This window comes from Rhinopithecus bieti, unplaced genomic scaffold (assembly GCF_001698545.2).
Source record: "Rhinopithecus bieti isolate Rb0 unplaced genomic scaffold, ASM169854v2 scaffold_13342, whole genome shotgun sequence".
In the NCBI taxonomy this organism is placed as follows: domain Eukaryota; kingdom Metazoa; phylum Chordata; class Mammalia; order Primates; family Cercopithecidae; genus Rhinopithecus; species Rhinopithecus bieti.
The window spans coordinates 1,408,278-1,427,102 of record NW_016807690.1 but is presented as its reverse complement, the minus strand read 5'-3'; the positions used below and the strand labels follow the sequence as shown (position 1 = coordinate 1,427,102).

Genomic DNA, 18,825 nt, shown 5'->3' with positions numbered 1-18,825 from the left:
TAACCCTGGAAGGAAGTTAGATTTCAGAGTACCACATGCACGAATGTGGTGAGGGCATGCTGTGTACATTTGCAATCCCTCAGAAGTAAACTGCCTTCTCCCTCCCCGTCAGTCTCCTTGCCAAACCCTTGCGGAGGCTCTGGGGAGTTTGCACAGTTCTGCTGGAGGAAGTCACTAATGATAAGAACATTTGCCCTGCTGAAATGAGCTCATTAGAATCAAGAAGACCAACTTATAACTCCATAAATATACATCCATCCATACACTCAAACACAGACATGCGTTTTACAGGTTTTAGAATGCTAGTCTAACATCTGTTTTCCTTTCCTTGTTAATTCCATTCATCCCCACACCCCCTCTGGCCTTATCGCCATTCCTGACTCCAACGTGAATTCCTCAGCAAAGCCTTATTTAAAAGATGAGAGAGAGCCTGCATTTTGAACGGGCTCCCAGAGCTTGTTTTGGAGGATTTCTCCACCACCCTCCAATCCTTGTTGGCCAGCCAGCTAGTCAGGTGATCACTCTAAGGTCCCAACCTGGACAAATCTGTGTCTTTCGATGTAGGTGTCTTGCTGTCAATCAGCACCTGCCAGCCTCCTAAGGCCTGCTGGAACCTACTGGGCACCAAGGACAATGGCAGTGGACAGGGTTAAATCAGCCAGAGCAGTGACCCACAACTGTGGGCTGAGCAAACAGCCAAACCAAAAGCAGTTGGGCTGGGGAAAGTTCCTTGCCTGTTCCCTTTCCTGGAACTTCTATTGGGGTTGCTCTTATGCCTCGGTAGAAATGGAATTTTTTTCCCATTCGTGTCATATCTTGTCATGCTTTATTTGAATATTCTAGACTCATGAAGCTTGTCTAAGACAATGTGAACCATAGCATCACAGCAAATCAGACTTGGAGGCAATATAAACTAGTCCCTTCAATTTATCAATGAGGTTGCTGATGCCCATTGAAACAAACAGGTTTGGCCAAAGTCATACCTCTAGTTAGAAGCATATCCAGGTCTAGAAGTTGAGTCTCTCTTATTCGGTGCTTAATCCTTAAGTTTGTGTCTGTTTAGCATATAAGTGCACGGTGTACATTGCAGTCATCTGTACACGATATTTATTCCAATTTAAGAATAAAATTACACATAATAGATACCATTTATTAAACAGTTACTATGTATCTAACATTGTACATATTGTACATTGTATGTACATTGTACATATTTTGTATGTAATATCATTTACCCATCTGGAAACCCTACTTTGTGGTTATTAATATTATCTTCAATTTATAGTTGAAGTACCTGAAGCACAGAAAAGTTGAATAATTTGCCCTTAGTATGTAGGGGAGTCCTAGAACATTGTAACTTTCCTAGACTCTGGTTTGTGTTTCCATCAGCAAATATGTACTGAACCCCTAGAGGGGCTGGAGGTCTTACCTTCTCAGTGGGAAGGAAAGATGTGTGAGCAAGTCAATCACAGAAGCACACAGTGATGGCTGCAAAAGAGGCCTGAACACAGGGTGGTGGGGACCAGAGGAGGAGGGTTTGGGCTTCACCAAGGAGGTGGCATCTGAGTGATCTCAGGGATGCACAGAAGCTTGCCAGCCGGAGAATGGATGTTTGTGCACAAATGAGTGGAAGGAACTAATGTGGCAGGGGGCAGTTAGGAGGGTGAGAAGGCAGGACCATGGTCGTTGCTGGGGAGATGCTGGGAGATGAAGCTAGGGAGGCAGATTGGAGGCAGATTATAAAGCTCCTGTATGCAGCGCTAGGGAATTTGGATTATATTCAGTGAACAGAGTGGAGCCAACAGGAATTTTTATAAGCAGATAGATAACAGAATCAGATGACAGGGGCTGTGTGCTGGATAGACTCTAGCATTCTGGGAGACTGGTGACAAGAAACCCCATCAGGAGGCTGTTGCAATGGTCCAGGTAGGGTTGGACTGTTTCCAGCTGTCTGATGGGCATGGGCTGTCACACCATGCTTTTGCTTACACTGCTTCCACAGCTTAGAAGATCTCTTTGACTTAATCCTCATGAAGACTGCATGTCCATCTTTCCAGACTGTGCTCAGGGTCTCTGCATGGAGACCCCCTTCAGTCCCTGCCCTGAACAGATGTGTGTTCCCCTCCATTTGGGTCTTCTCTATCACTAGTACATTCTTTATTCTCTCTTGGAACACATAAAACCTCGTTGCACGTGTTTGCCTACATTTAACTCTCCCCTTTCAAACCCAGCTTCTTGCAGGCAAGACCAGACCTTTGCCTCCTTAAATACTTGGTATGGGGCCTGACATTTAGTGAGCTCTCCATAAATGCATGATGGATGAATGGATGAATAAACTTACTTTCTTTCTTTTTTTTTTTTTTTTTTTTTGAGATGGAGTCTCACTCTGTCGCCCAGGCTGGAGTGCAGTGGCGCGATCTCGGCTCACTGCAAGCTCCGCCTCCCAGGTTCACACCATTCTCCTGCCTCAGCCTCCCAAGTAGCTGGGACTACAGGCACCCGCCACCACGCCCAGCTAATTTTGTTTTGTATTTTTTAGTAGAGACAGGGTTTCACAGTGTTAGCCAGGATGGTCTCGATCTCCTGACCTCGTGATCCGCCGGCCTCGGCCTCCCAAAGTGCTGGGGTTACAGGCGTGAGCCACCGCACCCGGCCGATGAATAAACTTTCTAAACAAAGACAATGACTGTAGACATGGAAAGAAGAGTCCAAATTTGGGAGGTCGTTTTTAAAGCTATATCAAGGGTAGGCAAACTGTGGCCTATAGACCAAATCTAGCCACTTTATATATTACTTTTGTAAATAAAGTTTTATTGGAACTCAGCCAGGCCCACTTGTTGATGTGCTGTCTATAGCTGCTTTTACTGTATAATGGCAGAGTTGAGTCGTTGTAACAAAACCATATGGCCTGCAAATCCAAAAATGTTTATTACTATCTGGCCTTTTACTAAAAAAGTTTACCAACCCCTGAGTTAGATCAGTAGGATTAGTGACTGGCGGTAAAGGGTGAAGGGAGGAGTTAAGACATTTTTTTCCTCATATCTCCCCACCATGCCTAATCCAGAGCTTTGCTCCCGAGTGATGGCATTGACCCACAGGCCTGCAGGTACTTAGAAAGAAATACCGTGTATGTGGCACAGGAGGAAAAGGGAGACGAAAAATTACCCCATATGGGAAAGAGACCCAAGGAAGAAAGGATAAGGGACCATAGCTGCGAGCCAGAGGGACCTGAGTCCGGCTTGTCCCTGCTGAAGCCCTCGTGCTGTTCTCTCTTACAGTCATCCAGTTTGGTTTCGTCACCCTCTTCGTGGCCTCCTTTCCCCTGGCACCTGTGTTCGCCCTCCTCAACAATGTCATTGAAGTGCGGCTGGACGCAAAGAAGTTTGTCACGGAGCTGAGACGGCCGGATGCTGTAAGAACAAAAGATATCGGTATGTGCCCCTCTTAGAGGTCCCACCAGGCCCATCCTTCTGCCATTCTGTCCCCTCTGGGCACAGTCACACCACACCAGGAATCAAGAGGGCTGCGAAAGCCCCTCTTCCCTTTGGGTCCCTCATCCTCGTATCCTGAGGTGCAGGGGTGCCCTTCTGAGACCACATTATCCACCCCCACTTGTGATCTGAGCTTCCAGACAGGGGGGCTACCTAAGCCTTTCCAGACAAGCCCATTCTGGGGGGCCCAGCAAAGCTGCTCGGTAGTTCACCTGCAAAACATCACCCGGAGCTTCAGCCTTGTCATCACTGGGCCGAGGGTGGGAGTGAGCCAGACGCTCTCTTTTCTGTCTTGTAGGAATCTGGTTTGACATTCTCTCTGGAATTGGCAAGTTCTCTGTTATCAGCAATGTAAGTACTTACATTCGTGACACACTCGCTCTGTGGGAAGGGCTTCCAGAGAAGCTGAGGTCTTCAAAGTGGGAAGCCAGCCCTTGCACCTCCCAGCCTTTTCCATTTGGAGCTTTATTGGTGACAGCACTCTGGTTAACAGCTCACAAATGCCTTGTAACTCATCGTGCTGTCGCTAAGGCTGTGTAGGTTTATTTTTAATTTCACAAGGAGAAAGGTAATTATCCATCGGAATGCATACTTTGGCCCTGACAGTCAAAATCAGATCTCTCCTTCGAGCCAAGAATGATGAGGAAAGAATTCTACATATCTATTCATCTCTTTCCTTTCTTATTCTACTCCTGAGTTAAACAATGCATGGAGCATTGCCCAGGCTGCAGTCCCTAATTACAGTTCCTCCAGGTTGTCAGTGCAAAGTCTTAATTATCTCCAAGGACTCTGGCATTGCGTAGGTTAAGATAGGACCTAGAAGAAGAAGGGTCCCACCTGTGGTGACCTGCTTAACTCTCTTGCCAGACGTGTCTACACTGCAGAGGAAATCCTGCTGGGCCCCAGCCAGCTCCTCTTCTGCTGTGTTCTTATATGGACAGTGGCCAGGAAGGGCCTCCTGTCCCACCTCCCAAGAATGTATCAGCCAGCTTAGTGCACACCAAGAAAGCCACAGCCCTTTGCCCCTGAGAGGCAAACAGTGATTTGACCTGATTTCCTACTAAGATCATATAAAATGGCTGGAAGGTGTGAGGTGAGGCAGAGAAAATCAGCCCACTGCATTTTGAATGTTGTGATGTAGGAAGTGCACATCTCGAGGCTTAGAAATAAGGTGCAATTTGGAAAACAGATCAGTCTGCTACTTTGAAGTTGTGTCTGCTAGAACAGAGGCCCTGAGTATTAATCACTTTGCATCTACAGTACGAAATGACATGCAGTCTTACTTCCCTGGCCTCTTTAAGCCTTGTTTACTTATCTGTCAAACAGGAGATAATAGTAGTACCCACCAAATAAGATCATTTGGGACATTAAATGGCATGATGAAAGGACATGTAACGAGGACCCAGTAAGTTGTAGCTGTGATTACGATGTTATTCCTTCTCAAATATGGTTCTGGCCGTTCACATTCACATACACATTTAGAAAACAATATCTGAACTACATTTTGGTAAAGGGCTTTAATTGTTGGTGCAGGATGCAGTATAAACACCTGCCAGAAAGATTGAAGACTTTCTTTGCAGAAAGTACCTCCGTGTTCAAATCTGCAATCATTCATTTGTCGTTTGGTTTGCTCCATGGACGTTTATAGAGCACTTAGATATGCCAGACACTATGTTGGGTGTGTGTGGCTCCATCTAGCAGGACCTGTTTCTTTCTCTGCTGCGTCTCCGTTTTCTTAAGCAAAATGGATACAAGAATAAGTTCTATCACATGACTTGCTAAAAAAGTATTGAGAGATAATGATCAAATGAAGCAAACTGTGGGATCATGTTCTTGGTATTTCTGGCTTTCTGGTACCACTCAGGGGCAGAAGTACGTGGGCATTCCATTTCCTTGCCCATTACACACTTACGTAGTGCCCTCATCACTACAGGTAATTCTCTCAGGAAAGCGTGCACTCTGTTTGAGCTCAACAGCAATGTTAGATATCTCAGAGGTGGTTTAATCCTTCCAGCACCAAATGGTCCAAACTGACTTAGCATCCTTTGCTGCAGTGGTTGACTTGTGCTCTTTTGACAGCCACTGTCTGGTGGACTTATTGTACTTATACACATCAAAGATGGAAAAGGCAGGTGACTCAGCTGCGTGAGCTCAGGGACCTGAGCATGCTGTATGAGCTTCTGTGTCAGTCAGAGCAGCTCCTTCAGATGGGCAGCCTAAGAGGGGACAGTCCTTTTTAGCATCAATCCTGGCTACTCAGTGCTTATGGTTCTGTCCCTCAGGCTTTTGTCATTGCAATCACCTCCGACTTTATCCCCCGCCTGGTGTACCAGTACTCCTACAGTCACAATGGGACTCTGCACGGCTTTGTCAACCACACCCTCTCCTTTTTCAACGTCAGCCAGCTGAAGGAGGGGACGCAGCCAGAAAACTCACAGTTTGACCAGGAGGTTCAGTTCTGCAGGTAAAGTAATCTTCAGGAGGAGGGCAACAGAGGACCAGATGCAATAGATCCAGATAATTATGGGGATGACCTAGAATTACAACCCTGCACAACATGACGATGTTTTAGACAACAGACCACACATGTGGCGATTGTCCCCTAAGGTTATAATACCATAGTTTTACCATACATCTTCTGTATTTAGATATATTTAGGTACCCAAATACTTACCACTGTATGACTGCCTACAGTATTCAGTAGAGTAACATGCTGTGCAAGTTTGTAGCCTGGGAGCAATAGGCTGTCCCTTATACCCTAGGTGTGTTGTAGGCTACATAGCATCTAGATTTGTATAAGCACGTTCTGTGATGTTTGCGAAGTCGCCTAAAGATGCGTGTCTCAGAACATAGCCCCATCGTTAAGCCACACACAACCGTACATCATTCTCCTTTCCCTCTGTCTCCTGCTCTCTCTCTGCAATTGTTATAAATCAATTGTTATAAATCAATTTTGATGACTCAAAAAATATTTATGGACTGCCTTTTTCTAGACACTATGGAGCAGACAAAGAGCCTTGTCCTCACCATCAAAGGGGCTATGGTCTGGTTGCGAAGAAAATAAGCAGAACAGATAGGAAATAGTAGGTTATTTGCTGAGCTTATGTATGGACCATGAGCATTGTGGGTGCTCAGAGGAGAGGGAGATTACTTGAGGGACTAGAATGGAAAGGGTGGGCCTCCTGGAGGGGCTGCTAGGAGCTGTAAGACAGAAAAGAAAAGCATTCTAGATGGGGAGTCATCATGGGCAAAGTCATGGGGTGGGGACAAATGTGGGCTGTTGGAGAAGCACTTGGGGCTAGGTGATATGGTTAGCAAGGAGACACACAGCAAAGGGATTAATAAAGGACATACAGTAAATGTAGAAACTCCTACGACAGCGTAAGCCAAAAGGTTGTTGAATTTGAATAGATGGGATAAAGTACCTAATGGGAAGTCCTGAAATCTGATGGTAATTATAATGTGATGCAATAGGAAAGCACTGGACTTTTTTAGTGTTGGGGAATTATAGGATAAAGGGAAGGTTTAGGGAAATTGATCTGGTCTCAGTGAGGACGATGGGCTAGAGTTGGTAGGACACAGGGAGGGCAGCTAGGCTGCTACATCATTTAGACATGAACCGTGCTGGGCATAGACCAGGGTGGTGGGAGGAATTACGAGGAGGGGAGAAGATGAGCTATTTCACATGAAATATTGCAGAGTTGATGACAGTAGACATAGGAGAGTGGCTGAGCTAGGATTATCTCCAGTTTGGACTGAAGTCAGAGGACTGGGAAGTGGTCACATTGATAGGGAGAGGGAAGATGCTGAGAGAGTCTACTTTGATGCTACCTATGATGAATTTGATTTCAATCATGTTACATTTAAAACGATGTTAAGAAATCCAAGGGGCCATTTTCACCCAACTCCTTGACACACTTAAGCTGGACTTCTGGAGACGTCCAGCTTAGTGTCCGGATTGATGGCCATCACCACAGGGGTCACCGAAGCCCCCAAGTGGAAAACTCTCCATTACTTACCCTAAAGGGCAAAAACAGAGAAGACGAGCGCAGGGGAATAATTTATTCAACCTGTTAGTACCCTGGTTAAAAGATGGTCCCAATAAAGCACTTGATGCAAGATCCTACCTCATGTATATAAATCAGAATAATTAATTACACCAATAACAAACGAGAAGGTATTGTGGGACCAATGTAGGACTTTCTTAGACCATCCCCAATAATATCTGATGTGAAAGCAGTGTTTTCAGCTGTGTTAGCAGCAGTGATGACCCTGGGCATGTCTGCCGTGCTCTCCCACCCTGGGACCCTGGTGCCCAAGGCCAGCCTTTTGTAAGACAGCCACGTAGGTTCAGATTTGCGGTCTGAGACCATGAACGAGAGAACACCAGTTGGTTTTCCCAACCTGGGTGACTGAGTTAAACAACTGTACTAATCTGTGGTTTAAATAGAAGGGTATTCTGGTTCCAGGAACAAAAACTTCAGGGTTCCACTCTAGTCAACCAAGAAAAGATAAAAAATGAGGAACCAGACCCAAAGGTGGATGAAGAAATTTACTCATAAGTGTCCATTTATATTAGCCTAGATGTTTCAGGATTTTTCACATCTGGGCCTATAAAGAGTCTGACTCTTATACTAAAATCACATTGCAGGCAGATTTGCTGGCAGGCCATGCGCTGCCCGGGGGCCCCTCTGCATGGTTCGCACGCTAGACTGTCTGTCCGTAGTGCTGGACTTGGGTCTGCAGACCCCGACGACGTAGTTCCACAGTGCAGTGGGTCAGGAACAGCTCAAGGCCTTTCCAGTAGCATCTAGGTCTTCTCTAGGCAGGGTCTAAAACTCACATCTAAGAGCGCAGGTCTCCACCTCTATCTCCAGTGAGAGGCAGCACCAGTGTGACTTGTCATGTGTGAAAGCCAGGCTCACATCACCTGTTTCTTTGGTTGCTCTAGAAGCACTTGTCCTCACGGAGCACGGGGGTCTCTGATCTTGCCCTTGACCATCAGATGTTTCCACTAACACCTATGAGTATGCTTTTCAGATATATCACTGATTAAACTGGCTTAAATTAATAGGGATTTTAATGGTCCCTGTGGAAAGCTGAGGGTAGGTCTAATCTCAGGCAGGTTTTCATTCAATCCAGTCTGCCCAAATCCAGTCTCTGCCCACCTCCCAGCTCCACTGCAGTCAATGTTGACTGTGTTTTTGAGTTCCATATGATTGCCAGGAACTGTGGTGAGAAATAAGGAAAATGGGTGCTATTCAGCCAAAACAACCAATGCCCAGGACACCAGGTGTTGTGATTATGTGTGGATCAGATTGAGCTTTCTTGTATCTGCCTTCCGAGTCACTGGATTTTCTAGCCAGCTGTAAGGCTCTGATAATCGTCTCTCCATTATTCCCATGCAAGTAGATAAGATCATGACTTGTTTGTGGCCCGTTTTAGAAAAAAGTTGGACACTGAGTGGCAGAATTATCAGTGGGCACATGCATAGCAAGTGCACTTTCATTCTGTATTTCTGCCAAGAAAATTTATTTGCAGAAAACAAATCATCCCAAGATCAAGCTGAAGTGACTTTGAAGCATCTGTCATTTTTGCTTCCTCTCTCTCAGTACCAGTGAGGATTACAGATTCATTAGGCAAATACTCTTGAGACCCTACTAAAGGCTTGGCATTGGTTATGTAATAGGGAGCAAGACCTAGTGCCTCCCTCGAGAACTCTAGATGGAGCAGGCAAGTAAGTAAACAAAGAATTAAAATTAAAATAGAGCTTTAATGATTGACAATAGGATAACAACAGGGAGCTAAGGGATCCCCGAGGAGGGAGGACCTGCCCCTAGCCCAGGCTTAAGTGTTGAGGGGATGTTTCAAGGGAGATGAAACCTGAAGAATGAACAGTACAAGAATGGCCATGGAGATGATCACATTGAAAACTCCTCACTCATGTGGCCACATCAGCCTGGCTGGTAAGCAGGGTGGGGAGGGTGGTGGGCCACGGGGCAGCAAGGGCTGTGTCAGGTGGTGACGGAGGTTCCGAGAGAATGCTGTATGCCAGGGAGATAGGCTCAGGTGAGAGGGTAAGCTATGAGAGAGGAGGCTGAAAGAAAAAACAAACTCCATATTAAGGAGAGGATGCTGGTCCTGTCGAGGTGCGTGGAGTCTCTCGTAGGGCCGCAGGGTACCACTGCAGGGGTTTCAGAGGACAGTGATGAGATCAAGCTTTTTATTGGTGTTATGTCTCTGCCTACAGTGTAAAGACTATGGGGTTACACTGAGGGTTCCGTTTAACATAAAGAGATGCCCTACTGTGAAATGTAGGTAGATGTTCAGAAAATAGGGTCAGCAGGTGATCTAGACATAATACGTCAAATAGGCGTGCTCTGGGGGCTACGTTTCCTAGATCGATAAGGGTTGTTGATGGAAATCTCTGCCTCATGTGAGTCCCGTCCACTGCCTGCTGTGTGAACTTGTCTGGGTCACTCAATTCTCTGGAGATTTAGAAAGCAGAGGCATAACCTCTATGGATGTCTTTCTGAGTCAGGAATTGAGATTCTTGAGATAATTCCATATAGATTTATATGTACATGGAAGACAGAGAGAGAAAGAAAGAGAGCGGGGAGGAGGAGGAGAAGGGACTATGATAGAGGAATATTTTGAGAAACAGAGATAACTCTTCAGCTAGTCCTAGAGCCAGTTAAAACTGCTTCCGTGGTGGGAAACGAGGTTTGCCATGATTTTCTGGCAAATAACGTTGGGAACTTGTTGACCCTTCTTATTCTTAGCTTTCAGTGACCTCTGGAGATAAATGTGGTCAAATAAAACTGAGGTCTCCGGCTCCAACCCCGCCTCGCCAGGGATGAGGTATCTTAAAAATAGCAATAAAAGTTAGGACAAGTCTCCGGCTGCCCGTTTGAGATGCATTCCCAGCATTTTGGAGCGATGCTTGCCTCAGTCATCTGACTGCTCTGGCAGGGCTGCTCCGTAAACAGTCCCGTGACATCAATCTGCAGGCATGATTAGCAACCATTTGGCAGGGTCGAGGGGCCGCCACATCCTGGAGGACGAATGTGGGCTTGACTTCCCAGCTCAGCTGGAAGGGGGCAGAGAGATCTTGTCTCAGAGCTCAAAGAGCCTACCTGGGCATGGTCAACCCAACAGGTCTGCTTGGAGGTGTTTTTTGAGCTTCCAGCAGCAGCTTCTGTGGATGGCTCCTGCCAGGTTTTCTTGCAGGTCCTAATGGCTTGCATACCTCATATCCTGAGAAAAGTCTTTGAAGAGGGTGCTCCCTTTCAGCCCACGGCTGCCTCCCATCTGCTCCCCACCGAAACCAGAAGCTGTTAGCTTCGCTGGGTGTCGCCTTTCCTGATTCTTATCAACCACTGGATTGACATGCTACTCATTAGTTCCTAATTGCCTGTACTGTTTTCCTTTGTTAAGGGCCAGTTCCAGAAGGCAGTTTTAAGTAGCTCAGATGGTATGAAAATATTGTATGTAGTTGTGTTCAGCATTAATATGACATTAATTTCCACTGGGGCTATTAAAATGTTTTTTATGTGCCACTATTTGGAGTTGAGAAATGCATTTACTGGCTGATTTATTACATAACAAAAGCTCATTAAAAAGCTGTTACTGATCGTTGACTTCAGCACCATCCCTGCCCACAGTGATTTTGTGTTGTGATGAATTGTGGCAGATGTCACTGTCACGAGTCACCCTGCAAGTGAGGACAGGATGAGGACATCTGAGTCCTGAGTCTCTCTCCTTTCTGTACCTCAGTTTTTTCATCTGTAAAAATGGGAGCTTTGGAATAAAAAATCTTTAAAGATTCTTTTTTTTTTTTAAACTTCAGGTTTAATGACATGTCATTTATTAATCTAGTTCTACAAAAATTCTAAACATTACAGGCAACCACTCCACCTCTGTTCTGCCTCCACCCTAACCCCTGCCCAACCCAGGCATCCTTCCGACAGTAATAGGGTTATACTTATGGGTGAATGTTTTCTAGGCGTTTTTCTATGCGTTAACATAGTATTAACTTGTAGAACTTTTAAGGTATTGTTTTCATTTTACAATGAAAGATATTTTGAGTTAATGGAAATCTTATTTAAGTCATGTACAAATTCAATTCAATCAATGTGATTTTTCACAAAGTTAGAACAATCTAGATAAAATATTAACATAATTTTAAAGCTAAAATATTGTGTTGATTTCTATGTCAGTTTCGTATATGAATCTGTCGAAATTAACACTATGATGTTGCTCAGGAAAGTTTAATATAAAAATGTACTTGAATCAACTGTATATTGCCATTAATTACATTCATCTTTTACCATTTTGAAAGTTTTAATTATAAAAGTAATTTCATAGACACATATTGTGTATGTATATGAGAAGAAAAGGCTCACTTCTCAGCTCCCATCCCAGCTGTTCTATCCCAGAAGAAACTTGTGTTCATTTTCTGCAAAAGCTCCAGAAATCATATTCACATAGATTGTCTTATTTAATTCTCGCAGCATCTTCCTTTAACATGCAAGGTATACACACACACAGACACGCACGCACGCACACAGACACGCATGCACGCACACACAGACACACACGCACACACGCACGCACATCTATTCATTCACTCCTGGATGGGATTGAGACAGCTCCTGTATGCTCAGCACTGGGATACACATTTTAGGAGTTACACTCTGTAGATCCGGGACCGAGGTTCGGAAATGTGGAACGACTTCCTCGGGCTCTTCTAGGTAGTAAGTGGCATAGCTGATCCAGATGCAGACTAGCTTTTTTTTCTAGACAGGCTAGTGGTCTCGTTATTGGAAGTCTCTCCTTATTAGAAAACTCAGGGGAACTCTCAAAATTTATGTTAAGCCTCAAGGAAAATGAAGGAGGACTGGAGGGGTGAGGGTGAGATCCAGGAATGTCCCTAAAATAATATGCTGGGGATTAAACTCTGCATCTCTTTGGGGGCCACGGCTGGCAGCTGCAGGAGGCTGACCAGATGTAGGGGCTCACCCAATGCTGGGGAACTCAGTGGGACTTTGGGAGACCCGAGGTCCCCAAGCCATGGGAACAGGTCTATTGTGGAGCTGTCTTGTGGCCTCCACCCACCAGCCAGCACTTGCCCATTTCATGCTATTTACCTGGACAGAGGTCCTGAGAGAAGCCCTGTGCAGCTGTGCACTTGGCTGATTCCTGATTTGCACTAAAACTTGCATCATTTAGTGCTTGCATACTCAAAAATCCTTCTGGAAAGCTAGGAGGAACTGGAAGCCACAGTCTACATGCTCTGTCCTCTTTTAACTGAAAAGGTGTATTCCATAAGTAACTTCCAGTAAAAAGAGAAAGAATAGCTGCTATTAACTGGGTTCCTCTGACGGGCTAGATAGTGTGCGGAGCACTCGGCATTGACCCTCTGTCTTCAGAACAACTCTGTGATGGAAAGTTCAGGCCCATTTTATAGTTGAGAAAGCTGGGCATCAGAATGTTAGGTAACTTGCAAGAGGACAGAGAACTACAGTGCTGGACGGGGCTTTCAACCCCTCACCTGCTGCCTCCAAAGCACAAACTGTTGCCAGTGCTAAGCACTGTGTTTAGAAACAGAACACTCAGCATCACAGTGGTGGAAGTAATTAGGTTGATTAGCCACTCTCTTTGGTGAACACTTCTATTCTTAAAGCTAATTATCTCTTGGTTTAATTAGTGTCTTCTAAGTTACTCAGTGAAACGTTTGATAAGCCTGACTTCTTAGGGTAAAATTTAAAAACAATTGTGAAATCTGAACTTACATTGGAATGTAAACAACGAGTCATTTACCTGGTGGTAGGGGCTTAGGAGAATCAAGGTTTTTCAAACTATGAGTCATGGTTCATTAGTGAATTATGAAATCACTTGAGTGGGTCATGATCAGCATTTTAAAGAATAGGGTGGGTTAGGATCGGATAGAGTAGAATAGGAAAATACTAGTGCATTGCACACAGCAAAGTATGTTTTGTGGAATTTTTATTGCAGTCTGTGTATGTGCATGAATGTAAAATGTATTTCTCACTGTAGGTCATAGTTTTTATAAAGTTAGCTTTGGAAAGAAATGTGAACAGATGAATATTAAATTGCTCTCTGTTCTTTTCTGTGGCATGGCTTACCATCAGTTCCTAACAGAACCACACTTAGCCTGTCTGCATCGAGCTATTTTCGAGTTTTCTGTACAGATCTCTGTGTTAATCTTTCTGCAGATCCTCGATTAGATGGATATGCTTGTTAGACTCGAAACATGTTTTAGACACTGAGGGAGGACAAAGTGACATTTCCAAAAGCTGGGGTGAGTTAATAGCAGAGGTGGAACCAGAATTAGATTATTTATGGATTCTTTTCAGACTGGAAAAAAGAGGGGTGAGCAGTGGCTCGCATACTGAGGTCAGCGAGCAGCTGTTCCTGCAGAGATGGAGCTAGAGAACAAGAGAAATGGACTTTGATTGTAGCAGTAGGGATTGGGCTGAACCTGGGGAAGGATTTCCCCATGGTAAGGAGTGTGTGTGTGTCTGTGCACACATGTGCGTGTGTGTGTGTGTGGCACCCTCCTCTGGAGGTCTCTAGAAGAGTGAGATAAATTGCCTGCTGCTATGGCGTCCTGTCCGGGGGCACCAGGAGGATAGGTGAGTCTGAGGTTTTTCCCATCCCAAGATGTTCTCATTCACTTAGCCACGCTCTCCCTCTCTCCCATCAGCAAGGATAATCTGGAGCTGGCCGTGTTTCTGTCCTCAGCTGAGGATGGTTATGATGAATCCTGTGGTGCTCTGCTGGGCTGCAGTTAGCTTTGCTTTTCATCCGGATGTCAAACCAAGCGTGCAGCAGCTGTGATCAGCTGTTGGGAGAGGGGGAGTCGGGCAGGGAGAGGGTAGCTCCTGGCCTCCTGCCAAACCCTAGTCGAGTCCCCAGTGTCCACTTCTCAGTTGTGTCTTTCTGTTGCTGACTCTTATCACTGCACCCTTTTCTATCTTTGTATGTGCATCTCTTTTCCTCTTCCTCTTCTTCTCTTCTTCTCTCATCTCTCTTTGGACAACAGAAAACCAACAGGCTTTTATGTGGGCCTTTTAGAGCAGCTAATTCATTTATGGCAGGAGAAGGACCAAAGAGCACCTACTTCTGAATGCCCCTAAATTGTGGCCATTGGTAAGGTGCCCTATGATAATGGGAAGAAAGCGCAGATTCAGCCAGACTCGCATTCCTACCCTGACTCTGCCTTTACTGGTCACGAGACGTTGGCCACACACTTCAACTTCTCCAAGCCTCAGGTTCCTCCTATGTTATGCTGGGGTAACAGTGCCTGCCTGAGGATGCTACAGTGAAGATGAAATGTGAAACCTTCCAGAAAAGCCCTTTGCTCAGGGGAGACCTGGGCAGAGTCCCTACCTGCCTTTCTTGGCAGCCACTATCACTGCTTGGTGGCCTGACACCACCCACCTCTTTCTGTAGCCCAGGACTTGCTTTGCTTTTATTGAGCAGCAAAGAGTTGTTGAATTCCATGGAGAAAACTGTTCCAGGAAGGGTCATAGTTCTGGTACCAGCCTCTTGTCATGATTCCAGGCTTAGAAAAATGTGAGTCTGAGAAAATGAGCTAGTTTTCACATGAATCATTCTGAAATGGGGGTGAAAAGGCAAGGGTGAGGGAAAACCCAAGGCTTCTCTATGGGTCTGAGAAAGAGGCATGAGCTCACGTCAGGCGTTAACATTTTATAGTTTAAACCATGCAGACAGATCAGGAACATGATTAGCAAAACAGAATACTGATCAACTATGATGCTTCATGACCCTCCCATCCCAGATTCACTCAGCCTCCAGCTTGGTGTGGATCAGCCTTCTTTCTGGTTCCAGAATACAGCCATGAAACAAGGCCAGCCCCTCTGGTGGTGGCAGTCGTCCTGAAGCATCTGGAAGGGGAAGAGGCCCGAGACTGCCTGCTGGTGTCTGCATCTTTCCCGAGCCCCCCAGCTGCAGAGCACCATGCAGGGTGTCTGGGTCTCCCCTACCCACACAGAGGTCACAGGCTAGTGGGAGGCCCAGGTGGACCCACTGGCCTGGACTACCCTCAGATGCCCTGTGCTCCTTTGGGAGTTGAAGCCTGACACCAAAGTAAGCTTTGGGAGCTATTGGAGAGAGTTGTAGAAACATCTTTTTAGGACATTTCTAGGCTGACATTGGCTTTTTTGGACTTCAGTCCTTTTTGGAAATTTGTTGGTTAGGCCATAGATTTCGCCCACTTCCCCCTATTTCCCAAGTCAACGCCAAGGGCATGCGTGCCTGATGCTCTAGCCAGCCCGTGAAGTTTCACCCAGAGAATTACCACCCTGTTCTCCATCCCCTCCCGATCTTAACACCACATTTCTTTTTGGGCAGGTTTAAGGATTACCGAGAGCCGCCATGGGCCCCGAACCCTTATGAGTTTTCCAAACAGTACTGGTTTGTTCTGTCCGCCCGTCTGGCTTTTGTCATAATCTTCCAGGTGAGTTGTTGGGATAGGGAACAGCCCATTCAAATCCGAGCTGCAGCGGTAAGGATACTGTACTCATTTCTTGCACCTACCTCCAGGTTCCCATGGTACTCTGTGACGTAAGAAAGCTTCATGTGTGGCAGGCAGAAGTGAGGGCTTCTTCCCTGGGTGAAGCAGGAGGATTCTTGAGAGGGCTTTCTTTAATGGGTGGACTTTGCAGACAGAGAATAAAACACAGTGTAAGGTTACAAGACAGATGTGGAGTAAGTTGCAGGGTGGAGATAGATTCCTGTTTAAACCTAAGGCGAAGAAAGGAAAGGGGCCTTTGAAACCAGAGTCCCAGCCTGGGGCAGACAAACAGCCCCATCTCATCTCAGCAGTCATGAAAGAACTCAGGTTTGGAACCTTTCTTCTTGCACTCTGGGCTCCCTCCTTTGTTCGTGTTGTTTTAGCCACTGAGACATCTGGTGGGAAGGGCCCCCAGAGCCATCGAGCCATCCCTGAATGAATAGCAAACTCGAGCCCAGTGATTCCTATCTGGGACAATAGCCACAGCTCCAATTGCATCGCTGAGATTCTCTGAGCTCGAAGGCCCCCAATTCCCACTCTGGGCGCCCCCGGTCTTCAAGCAGGGCTGAAGAATGAGCCCAGATCCTTTTCTCTTTGGCTCCCTCAGGCTTTTGTATTCCCTGAAGGCAGATCTCTGGGGGGCTCTAAAGTATCCTGCCCCCAGACCCCGGCCCAGAAAGTGGAGAAGCCCATCAGCTAGTCTTTCACCTAAAGAAGACAGCCATTCTTTCTCTGGAGAGATGGGGGCGATATGTTTGAATGATCACTCAGACATCCCCTGCTGCCCCACCCCCCGGAGTCTCCTCACTTTCCCATATGTCACATGTCACATTCCACTTACGCCGGAAGGAGAGGAAGAGTGTGTGACTTGGCGAAGCAGCTCGCAAGCACCCAGGATGCCCGGGAGCCTCTGGAAGCAGCAGTTGGTCCCCAGCGTCTTCCCCTGAACCCCTAGGAACATGTAGGGTTCAAGGCTCAGTCACAGTCCCAGAGGGGAAAAGGCAGTGAGTGCGTAACTGGCAGCCAGAGAAGAGTATCACAATGGGAAGAGTGTGTTGCATAAAGCTGGGTGAAGTGTGGCTTGGGGAATTGGATGGGAATCAGATGCATTCATTGAGCCATGCCAGGCATTGCTGTCATGTATTCATTCACTGAGACAGTAAATCCTCCAGGGAGAAGCAGTCCTAGCCTACTGTGTGCACCAGCAAAGGGATGTGGTTTAGCAGCCAGAAGGAAGACCACTGCAAGTGTGCGCCAAAGGCCAGACCCGATCGAGGCAAGCAGGACGCAGGGGTTCCCAGAGAGGCAGGGTTAGCCAGGGTGGCTGCGGTGACTGAGAACGGTATAAGGTGAATGTCAGCAGTGCGTAGGGTCAGCGAAGGCCCGAAGTCAATGCAAAAACCCCAAGTCCGTCTCTAGTGTAGAGGATAGAGAGAGCCAGATGGAGGGAGGAGAGGAGCAAGTGGCACAGTGACAGCCCAGGAGAAGCCACTGGGCTTTGTCGCCACTTTCTAGAAAACCACTTTCCATTTTCTAAAGCACGGAGGGCCTGGAGGCTTAGAGGCCAAGAAGCAAGAACTGGACACATGGGAACACTCTGAGGATGGTGTGGGGGCACAAGTCCTGGTGAAGGGAAGAAGCAGTAGCTACTACTGACAGAGTCCTGCTCTGTGCCAGGCACTACCGCAGATGCCCCACACGTATTAACCCATTTCATCCTGACAGCCACTCCGGGGTAGGCACTGTTGCCACTCCACTTTATGGGTGAGGACACCAAGGTAGAGTTATGCTCATTGGTTGCGATCCCTGGGCTGCTAAGTTGCAAAGCCAGGATTGACATGGAGGCATTGTGCTCCAGGGTCACCACCTCGCCGGGCCAGGCCTCTCCAAATCGGCTCTTCTCTCCTTGGCTTTCTGCAGAACCTCGTGATGTTCCTGAGCGTCCTCGTGGACTGGATGATTCCAGATATTCCCACGGACATCAGCGACCAGATCAAGAAAGAGAAGAGCTTATTAGTGGACTTCTTCCTGAAAGAGGAGCATGAGAAGCTCAAACTGATGGATGAGCCAGCCCTGAGGAGCCCAGGAGTTGGGGATCGAAGCAGGAGCCGGGCAGCTAGCTCAGCACCTTCGGGCCAAAGCCAGCCAGGCAGCGTGATGTCGTCAGGCTCTCAGCACACCAACGTGTGAGCAGTTCAGCCTGCAGCAGAGGAGGGCACAGCAGCAGAGACACGCACGTGTACGCAAGCGTGTTCCTACACCCACACGGCGTGCTATCTGTCTGCAGGGGCCTGGCTTGATGGGGTCTTGAAGAGGGAATATGTGTAGAAAGAAAGAGACTGAGAGAATGGGTGTAGGAAGGAAGAGAAATGATGCTACTTCTCAGAAACTTCAAGCTTAAGTTTCTTTTAGGTCCTCTTTTAAGCTGAATCCTTTTGAGGTATCGGAACCCCACTGGGGTCTTTCCACCCCAGAGTACTGAGGCACTGCGAGCATTCCCACATGCCCTGGGGCACCCTCCTGTACTTCACCATCATTTCTGACTTTGACCAGCTGTAAGAGAAATGCAGTCAGGAGCACGGCATCCCCTACCTACTATCACTAGTGACTCAGAAAACTGAGTCACTTGCAATGGGGCTGCCACAGTCTCAGCAGATGCAAATTAAGTTACAGGGCTGAATGGTGCAGCCGCTGGACCTGATAGGAAGATGCAAAGGTTCAAACCTGGGCTTGTCTCCAGTTCACATCACAAAAACATTTGGAGCTAAATGC

At 46.7% G+C, this 18,825-nt stretch overlaps 1 protein-coding gene across 1 annotated transcript in view; it reads left to right on the top strand.

Moving 5' to 3' along the window:
- Positions 1-18,825, top strand: part of ANO2 (anoctamin 2) — a 288,476-nt gene extending 269,651 nt beyond the window's left edge. The window contains exons 18-22 of the mRNA XM_017883353.1: positions 3,279-3,431; positions 3,790-3,842; positions 5,774-5,955; positions 15,891-15,996; positions 17,974-18,825. Coding sequence (XP_017738842.1) covers positions 3,279-3,431; positions 3,790-3,842; positions 5,774-5,955; positions 15,891-15,996; positions 17,974-18,243 — 764 coding nt within the window. The 3' untranslated portion in view covers positions 18,244-18,825. The remainder of the gene's footprint in view (positions 1-3,278; positions 3,432-3,789; positions 3,843-5,773; positions 5,956-15,890; positions 15,997-17,973) is intronic.